This window comes from Apaloderma vittatum, unplaced genomic scaffold (assembly GCF_000703405.1).
Source record: "Apaloderma vittatum isolate BGI_N311 unplaced genomic scaffold, ASM70340v1 scaffold16930, whole genome shotgun sequence".
Classification (NCBI taxonomy): Eukaryota; Metazoa; Chordata; class Aves; order Trogoniformes; family Trogonidae; genus Apaloderma; species Apaloderma vittatum.
Window position 1 is genome coordinate 7,478 of NW_009694210.1, and position 10,387 is coordinate 17,864.

General features: G+C 41.8%; 1 protein-coding gene across 1 annotated transcript in view; it reads right to left on the reverse strand.

The window, feature by feature from the left end:
- Positions 1-751: 751 nt before the first annotated feature.
- Positions 752-10,387, reverse strand: part of LOC104272018 (ecto-NOX disulfide-thiol exchanger 1-like) — a gene marked incomplete at both ends in the record, with an annotated part of 10,319 nt that continues 683 nt past the window's right edge. The window contains 3 exons of the mRNA XM_009866893.1: positions 752-788; positions 1,276-1,509; positions 8,672-8,878. Of these exons, the coding sequence (XP_009865195.1) occupies positions 752-788; positions 1,276-1,509; positions 8,672-8,878 (478 nt within the window). The remainder of the gene's footprint in view (positions 789-1,275; positions 1,510-8,671; positions 8,879-10,387) is intronic.

Here is a 10,387-nt window from a genome sequence, read left to right on the forward strand (position 1 = left end):
CTCTAAAAGATTAACTCCTAAAGTATTCAACTGAAAACAGATTCTGCGAACAGATGGATCTAAAACTCTATATTGTATTGTATAATCTCGGGACTGGAAACTAGGTAAGAATTAAAAATTTTTACATTTCTGCCTCTTTCCTCCTTTTCTCCTGGTCTATCAATCCATCTGGGTTATTCTACCAATCTCCCAGTTACCTAATGAATTATTTAAGAGAGGAGTGTATGTGGTGACAATATCAGTCAGCCAAACTAATAACAGACCGAGGTAACAGCGACAACTAACAGCGACAAATGCAGTACCCAAAGAGACAGTAGGGTGCATCTCTGCTCCATGCTCCAAGGATGCAACACTTTGCACGGCCCTTCTTCAGCTTCCCAAACATGTGTCCTAGTTAGAACAGAAGCCAGGGTGTTGACAGCTAGATAGCCTAAGTCTAATCTGGATAATTCTGAAACAGTGGCAAGAATCACAGTTTCTTGTGACCTGGCACACAGTAAGGTAACGTGCTTGGCCACCACGTGGGAAAAGAATGCCAAACACAATTGCTAAATGTCTAATGAGAACAAATACAACTCTAGGGGCTATGAGGAGTTGTTTGCTTGATATTTTTAAAAGTTTCTTTACCATGAATAATTTCATTTCCTTGCTTCTTGCTTTCTACGTTAACTATTAAAGACAGGAATCCTCAAGCTGCATCCTTGAAATATATTAACCTAGAAAAAAAACAAACAAGCAGGCAGACACATACCAAAACATGACGCTGTCTTGCACCAGTAATTCTAACCCTAAAGAGGGAACAACAGGACGGGTAGTGTGTGTCAGAGATAAGTTGTACCACTGCATCTGAGGGGCACATTAAAATGCAACTCATGAGAGCAACTTAAATGCCAGAAATTGAGACAGTCGTATGCATGGAACGTAGTAACATATCTGTCGAGGAGTAAAGGCATTTTAAGAATCAATCCTTTAATGTGAAGGATCCTTGTAACAGATTGTCTTGTTATGAGACCATTTCCAGAAAAAAATTCCATTGTAGTATTCTAAATGTTGTGTTTCATCTATTTAAAGCACGGGTAGATGGACAGACGTTACACATTTCTAGCAGGTGGGTGAGTATCATTACCATTGGCATAAAAATGGCAAAAGCATGGGAGAAAGCTAACAGGGCAAGTAATAAAAAACATCGGAAAGCAATCAGCTCCCCTGCTCTGACTTCTGGGTGGCTCCTGCTTTTAAGGAATAATAGACTGAAATGTATCAAATGCTGCTTACCTTTCAATTTTTCAGCCAGCAAAGCAGCTTCATGTTCAGAATAATGCATTATTGCTGGAGGAGAAGGAGGGCGCAGTCTGTCTTCTTCCATTTTGCGTCTGTGGCGTTCTTCTCTGGCCAGCATTCTTTGTTTGCATTCCCATTCATAAAAGTCGTCTCTTGCCTGAGCAAAATCAACATGAAGGCGACCTGAATCCTTTTTGTCTGTGCTAGATCCCAATCTCATGCGGTAACCTGAAATCAACAAGCAGAACTAACTGTTGCAGGATTTCTTTGCTTTTCTTTTTCCCCCCTCTCAAGCGCAGCTAAGTAAAAATGTACATTAACAGATTCCCACATATCTACTCAGGATCTATTGATCGTTGTGTTTTCACAGGCAGATAAACATTCACCCAGTCACTTTTCCTCACAATTTCCTGCATCACTCATCAAAATAGTACATGAGCTGAAAAGTTGACCTAAAGGTATGGAATCTACACTCCTGTTTAGAAGACTCTCAAAGTACGTCAATTTTCTACTTGATATTCCCAACCTTTATAAGTGCAAGGGCCAGCAAAACAAAAAACAATGACTCAAAAAGGATCTGTTTTGGTCTGAATGTAGAGTCCTTCTTTCACTGATCCTGTTGAGATCAGGTACAGTTTAGTGCTTTTCTTCAGCCTGGAAGTATGGAGAAAGGCTGAATTTTATAAAAATCACGACTACACATGAATGAGAAAATTGTGCTACATAAATTTCAGTGCCACAAAGAGGAGGAGTGTCATAACTGCATTGACCCTATATCTCAGATTTTGAGGTTTTAAAATTCCAAACACTACTTTCCAGTTCCTCACTGGAAATAATCAGGCAACAAATATAAACCACCTACAAATTAATTGAGTTCAGCAGTCTTTAATGTAATTTTAATAGTATGGATGGATTTATTAGATGTTTGCAAGACCCCTTCCAGAACAAATAAATGAAACCTGTTGTACCTCATCTTTACCAATGTTCTACATATTCATAATTTGGTCAATGCATTGTATGCTAAAGATAGCAGACTGAAAAGGCTTTAGGTCAGGGCTACACAGCAGTACAAAAGGGTCCTGCTCTGAAATAAAACAAGTCATACCAAAGCTGTAAAAGGAGCTTTTTGTGACCATGCTGTGGAACAATATATGCTAGGCAGCTGTCTTTTTTCAAGTTTTATTTCCAAGGCTGAAAGTTACTTGTGGAACAATTTCCCTAAATTTTAAAATGTAGAAAGCTGCAAACAGCCTTCAGATGCAGGTAAAATTAATCAATCTGTTCAGGGCTAGCTCTAATTTCTCCATACAGTAGCTTCAACAAGCAGAGCAGCCCAGCAGAGACTTCTCAAATGATGGGATGCTGTGATGAACTCTGTGCTGTGTCAGCATGAAGAAGGCTTTTCAGAAACACAGACGTCTACGACCACTGTGTAATAACTGCAGGAACAGGAAATTTTTGCTCCAAATGGCAAGAAAAATGGTGATGCTGCTTTCAAATATCAGTCCAATAAAACGTATCTTGTGATTTGATTTGCTTCAGCATCTCACCATCACAGTTAAAACTCAGTTTTGAACTCACTCCAAAGCAAAGACTTTCATAGTAGACTAGAAGCATCTTGCAAAAATGTGTATCTAGGCATATTCTGTTTTAACGTTGGAAAAACATCCTGCTGTACGAATACAAGGGACTGTCTGCACTACAGCATAGATGAGACAATAGCTTCAAAGACAGTGATACTTCAAAAAAAATCAAGTGCCTTTTGATTTAATATTTGATATCCACATCTTGTGGATTTCATCTAAGCAGCCTGTTAGTGAGGAAGAGCTACGACTTTCATTTTTCAGCAAGGAGCCCAAATGCAGATGAAGAGATAAGTGTTTCAGAGGTTCTTCAAAGCCAAAAGGCATCAAAATTTTCATGGAACCTACCAAATCTGGTCTCCAAGATTCACGAGAATTAGGTGAAGTAGAACAGAATGTTACAAGAGAGATAAATGAGGGGAATGTCTGGTATTTTAAAACTCCCTCTATTTTGCTCTGCTTTCTCTTGCTCAGAGGAGCAAACACTACTTTTCTCCCAGAAGGCTTTGTGTTGTCATATATGTAGCTCTAGTCACAAGGTGTTGATGGAAACGCTTACACCATATTCAGTGAGACATAATAGAAGAAGCATGTGGGTGACCTTTCAGAGCTGGGCGCTGAACTAATGAGGAGGTAATTACATGGGTTTATCCACAGAGGTGCCGCAGGAAGGGGTCAGCTGAAAATGGGTCAGTGGTACCTTGATAACTGTGACAAACGTTAACCCTGCACTCAGCTCGACTCGCCAGCTGCATTCCTCAAACAGTGATTGCTCTGTGCCAAAACAGCGTTATCAGCAACGTGAAAGGACACTGCCAAGGTGTCAGGTCTCGTGAACCTAAAATTAGATCTTCTAGCTGGGCTGTACTTTCCAGGAAGATACACCCTCTCTTCCTCTCCCCCTGTCTTTCACCTCCCTTGGCAGGGGCACGCTGGGCATTGACAGAGCGAGAAACACGGTGCTGCGGGACATGAGACTCTTGTGGACCTCAAAGAGCCACTTAATCTGAATAAAGATCTAACAAAAAGGACTGTGCATCTACAGCTTGCATATGCACCAGCAAAGTTGAGTTTTATTAAAGTGGCTCTCATTTTTGAAGGAAATGAGGATAATGAGGGAAAAAAACCCCAGAACGCTGAACAGTGTAAATTGCAGTTCAAAACCCAAATACCGTGTATAGCACTGGACAAATGGTTCCCTTTAGGTAATCAGTTTAAGTGCCTCCAAATTTGTAGATTTTTGAAATTGCCCACACATCACACCGAAAAAATCTGACTGCTTGTTTAACTCTTAAGACTGAAGGTGATCAGCCAGCCAGGTGGTTTGCACCAGCACAGGAACTTAGAATACCCTGGGCTGGAAGAGACCTTGGATGTCACCTAGTCCATTCCCCCTCTCAGAACAGGATCGACTTCAAAGTCAGAGGAGGTTGCTCAGGGCTTGGTATCTTTTCCTTAACAAAACCATCAAAGACCTTTGGCATGGCTTCTTGCAGCCTCCCAAATCAGGCTTTGCAGACACTACAGGCCCAATGGCCTGGCCAGTGAAGAGCAGGCTCCTTGACAGGTTGACAGCCAGCAAGATGCAGTGTAGCAAGGGGTTCATAACTGGCAGGTCTTATTTTGTATATGGCATCCTCTGGCACCCATCTGGATTGGCAATTTTAAGCTGCCAGGCATCTGGGAGGCTCATTGTTTTCCAATACCATGTGTCCTGACTGATGCTCAAGCATACCCAAATATATGAGAGAACCATTTGTCATTGCCTCCCCTTCATGCATGGGTGATGAATTGCCCTCAGAGACCCTTCTCCCCATCTCTTTGCTCAGGACTGCAGCTAGCACTAACTGCGTGCCTGGCTTGTCATTTTTAATTTCAGTTTTGCACACAATGGCGGGGGAAAAGACTTTGGGATCTTGCCAAGATTCTCACTTTAAAAAGAGCGGCAACAGGAAAAATTAATGAAGGTGCTAAATAAAAATCAAACACAGTATTTCCATATCACAGGTCTTGTCGAAACTCCTTGGCTTGACTTACCTTTGAGTGTTGTTATACTGGGAACGGGCCAATAGCTGCTCTCTAACTGGGGATCTAGATCAGAGTCTGATGATGATCAGCAAGAACATAAAATAAAACCAGTGCACAGTACTAAATGGAAACTCATAGGGGAAAACATCAGCACAGGAAAAAAGCATACACAAGCTTTTGGGGTATAAACAGCTCTGTCTCAAGCCATCTGTTTGTCTCATATTTTCAAGTCCAGTGCCATGAATACTTGCAGGAGTTACTGAATTGTCAGCCACAAGGATGAAGAACATACAGCTTGGAGGAAGAGCTTTCACATGGGCTGGTATGATTTTAGAAAGTAATTTCCTCAGGAGACAAAAATGTAACTTTCAGGGTTAAATGAAAACTGCCCTTCCTCAAGCCAACTTTTCTATCATAATCTTCTACCTATCTCCCAGTCTCCTTTTCATACATGTTTACTTGAGAATAGAAAGGAAAAAAAATCAATGATTAAACTACTTGATGGATTTTGTAATCACTTGCACTCTTTTGATGATAAGCATGGGATAAATACAAAGTCTGATGAGATTAGATGAGGTAGACAGATAAAATTGATTAGGTAGACAAAATTATCATTATATTACAGGTATGAAAGGCGTGACTTTCTCCTAATATAACACGCATACTACCTTAACCACAAATTCTGTTTGTACATTTCTTGTCTCTTACAGGGAAAATAAAATGCCTTAACAATATGCTTTAATCCAACTGTTTCAGAACACATTATGTTTGAGAATGGAATAAAGACTGGTTAAAAACCCCCAACATTTCAGTACAAATAAAACACGCCCGTGCCTAGTGCCAGATCTCCCTGCTCTGTGGTGGTGGGGGACAGTCAGTGCTCCCTGTTTCACCTGCAGACTTCAGTGCTGGTGATAAAAAGAAATGAAACTTGGCTGCAATGTACCCTTGTTTTTCTTCCTCCTCTCTATCAGCTCCATGGGTTCTTTCCCCAATCTGGCCAGAGACACTACATATGACACTTTAGAAGAAAGAAAAGGTGTGGAGGAAAAGACAGATGGGGAGGGAGGATGCAGAGCACACAGTAAGAGGAACCACAGATAGCAGTGTGACTGTGATGAAAGGAAACACAAGAAGGAAGGATGGATCAGGAATTTGGAAATAAAGTGGCAGAAAATTCAGGATGAGAAAGGATGAGAAAGAGAATCTAATACCTCCATCTCTGCTTGTTTCCCTTATTCTGAATCACAGAAATATAGAATGTTTTAGGATGGAAGGGACCTTTAAGGTCATCTAGTCCAACCTTATTGCAATGAACAAGGACATCTTCACCAGATCAGGTTACTAAGAGCCCTATCCAACCTGACTTTGAGTCTTTTCAGGGATGCTCCTTATACTACCTGTCTAGGAAACCTGTTCCAGTGTTTCACCACCTTCATAAAAAAACATATGTGGTTTAAATTTGTGCTCTTCTAGTTTAAAACCATTATCCTTTGTCCTATTGCAACAGGCCCTGCTAAAAAAATTGTCCCCATCTTTTCTGTAGGCCCTCTTTAAGTATTGGAAGTCTGCAGTAAGGTCTCTCTGGAGCTTTCTCTTCTCTTCTCCCAGCTCTCTCAGCTTTTATTCTTAGAAGGGGTTTTCCAGTTCTCTGATCATTTTCATTACTCTGTTCTGGACCTGCTCCAGCAGGTCCATGTTCCTTCTTGTGTTGAGGACTCCAGAGCCAAATACAGAACTGCAGGTTGGGTCTCACAAGAAGGAGAGCAGAGGGAGAATCACCTCCCTTGACCTGCTGGCCACCCTTCTTTTGATGCAGCCCAGGACATACTTGGCTGTGAGTGCACACTCTAGTGCATTAGGAATGAGGACACATGGCAGCATGGGGCATTTCCTTCCTCTGATCGTCAAATGTAAACCTCCATGATTTAAGGCATATAAAATTAAAATAAAACTTGATGTGGAGTGAGGCAAAGGGTGCAGTCAACTGCCGAGAAGCAGGAAAGTGAGCTAGACGGATGCTGTCTCTAGCCCAGGATGGCAACCTGTAAGTTTCTGAGCTTTTCTTTGCTCTCTATCTTGTCAGTGTTTTGTATATCATATACAGTAATACCAGCTCCTACTGAATCTGGTGTGCTCCTCTTCTGCCCCATTACTTATGGAGATGAGGCCCCCTAGATAGAAGTTGGAAGCTCGGAAACATGCTACTGCTGCTTACTACTACAATGCCAGTAATCTATACCAATGAACCACAGCATTATGGAAGTAATGTGAACAAACAAATGAACAGGAAGGATGGAAACTGGGAAGAGAGGATGAGAAGAAGAAAGGAAGTTAAAGTAAGAAGGAAAAAATAGAAAAAATCAGGGTGGAATGAAGATCTGGAAGAAACTCAAAGATACAGCAATATTTCAAAGAAATCTTTATATAGACCTCATAAAACTCACTGTTTTCTGCAGCCCTTCAAAGAGACATTTAAAGCAAGTAGCCAAGTTAGCAAAAAAAATCCCACAAACACAAACATAAAAACCTTTGTGAAACAAAGGAGTTAGGTTTCTCCTGACCACGTATTTCAAAGGTTTAGATGTTTTCTTTCCTTCTTTTCTTTCATCTTAAGCTGTAAATTGATGGTGATTCCAGAGGCTACTTGGCTCTAGCTGTGTGAGCTTCCTGTGGACACTACAGGACATCGAGGGCATGTCCTTACTTCAGATGATGGTCAGAGTGGGAGCTCAAACAAGGTATCCCTAATTGTTAGCTGCCTCCAGGCTTGATTTTGGATGGGCCCCATGGGTCCCTTTGTGGTCACCCTACACAGGGTGGGTGGCTGTAAGGCGGTCTGTGCCAGCTTGTCTTGGCCAAGGAGCAGCCTCTGGCCCTTGTGTGTGGGGTGAAATAATACTTTGTATGTGGGGTGAAAGTGTTACGCTACACTTGTGGGGCACAACAACACTTCTGGGTCTCCCCAAGACCCAGAAAGAGAGTCGAACCAGCCTGTGGAGACAAATACACAGTGGGGATAGGATCCAGCTCAGAAAGGTAAAGGGCTCAGTTACGAAGCCAATCCTCATGAAGGAGCCTGTAACCTTAAGAGGGCACTGACAGCCACCGAAGCCTGATACGTGAAAGCAGAATTGTTTTTTATCTTTTTTCTTCTTTCTTTTTTTTCCTTTTCTCTTGTTTTTCTCTGTGAGTTAGAGGATTATATTTCTCCTTTTTTTTGCTAGAAAAGAGATTCTGAAATTTTATACCTGAGTTTCCGTGGCACTCATTGTCCTGGGAGGCATGAGACATAGCCTACAGATGGTGGTCAGAATCTAACCAATGTGGTACATGAATACATGCACACATAAAGGCAGACTTTATTCAGGCTGCACCGCAAATCTATAAAAATATGCCAATGAAATTGCCAGCCTAATTGAGAAACTGGCACTGGAAAACAGCAACGTTCCTGGCCTAGCACCCTCCTCTTTCCACAACCTGTGAGCAAAACTACATAAACCTGCGTACCTCAAAAATAAGATTGCTCTGTAGTGAATTTCAGGATCTGCTGCATTGTTGCGGGATGGCAGGAAATGGCTCCCGGGTAAGTAACACACAAAACCATGCACAAGTCTTGGCAGACTCAGAGAAATACAGAATTGCCCCTTGCCACTCCAAGCTACAGCCACTGAGCTTAAGAAAGACTTGCTGAGATAAAAGCTAAGGAAATAAGCAAACATTAGCATCACAAAATAAAAATGAAAAGCAAGGAAAATCCATTAAAGAATGTGAAGTACCAGAAAGGTAAATGGCTTTATCAACCATGAACTCCTCTGCAAAACGAATGTGACAAAAATTCTTCTTGCTTTTCCGAATTGCTGTTATATCTCCACACTGCTCAAAGACTTCCTGAATAATTTCTTCTGTTGCGTTTTCTGGTAATCCTCCAACAAACACCGTTTTACAGCCAGGGGGTCTCTCTCTTGTTGAAGGTGGTGGAAGATCTAAGTCAAAACAGAAAGCACATTGGAATACAAAATGTGTCTTTTGATCCATTGGCTCTATTCAGTCACGTAATCAGTTCCGGGCAGCAACAGTTATTTGTCATAGTATGGAGGTGGGAGACAGGGAGAGGCAAAATCGTTGAATATTGCAGAAATTGCCCAAAATTGATTACTTGAATCTAAGCCTTTTCAAGTTTGTCGCGGTGTTTCAGAGATTAATTCCTGCCACTCTGGGTTATTCTCCAGGACAGACAGCAAGGTCTGAAAGGATCTTTCTTTTCCCTGCACAGTCACATAAAAGATGGGAAATATTCTGTTTCAAAGCAGGGGAGTTTCTGCAATTGATTTGAAGCTGAGCATAGATCTCAAGCACTGGTGCATTATATTCAAGCCTGAACTTCACCATCTCTGGCTCACATCCATCACTCGCCGCGCTCGCCAAGTGTGTGGGCCCTCTGCAAGCAAGCCCATGCTATGTACATCCTGGGCACTTGGGCTGGACACCTTTCCCCCAGTCTTAGCATAATTTCATTTCTCTCTCAGAGTACAGGAGCACAGCAAACAGAAAAACAAAGTGGGAAACACGGCAAAGTGACAGCATGATGAAAACGCTCTGCCGGTTATCTGCTTTGTCTCGCTGCCAGATAGGGGAGTGGACGCCAGCACACGGGTAGGATAATCTCGCTGTTTACAAGTGCTCATGAGATGGAGTGGCTGGAATTGTTATTTTAATACACATATATATGTAAATATATATAGAAATACATACATTCTTAAATCAGAAAACTATTAGATTTTTGAAGGCTGTATAGAAAATATACTCTGTCTTAACAATTCACCTTGCCGTGTATATATCTTACTAAAGCATTCCTCAGAAAGCAGTTCTCTGAGAAGGAATCTGATTGATGTGACTTAGTTTTTTGGCCCTTTATCACAGTAATTGGGATTATAACCTTAAAATATGCATATTCACACACACAGCCAGTTTGATTAAATCATGGTCTGGGTACACTGCAAAGCCAGAATCCCAAAGTATTTGCTTAATTTTCTCTTCTGTCTTCACTGTGATAGTGAAAGCTACTGGTCTGATGGCTCGGCAACTAAACTCCTGGGACCAACATACAGACTTTTTGCCTGAGTTGGTGACTCAGTGGGAAGAGCTTTCCTTTTCCACAAAGTACCAGACAGGGGAGAAGGAAGCCTGTTCCCCAGTCTCAAAGAGGAGAAGGAACTCATCTGTCATGCTGTCCCTCAAAAAATGGCAAGATATGATCCTTAGTCCCCTTTTCCCTTCATCTCACCCAGGGAGGGTCTGGAGCTAGTCTGTATTTCAGTTATTTAGGGACAGGAGACCAGATTGAACTCATCTAACTGTGGGCACCTGAAGGGGAACACAAAGATGATCAGTAGTCTAATCACACAGAATCACAGAATGTTAGGGGTTGCAAGGGTCCTCAGAAGATCATCTAGTCCAGCCCCCCTGCCAGAGCAGGATCACCTACAGGTCAC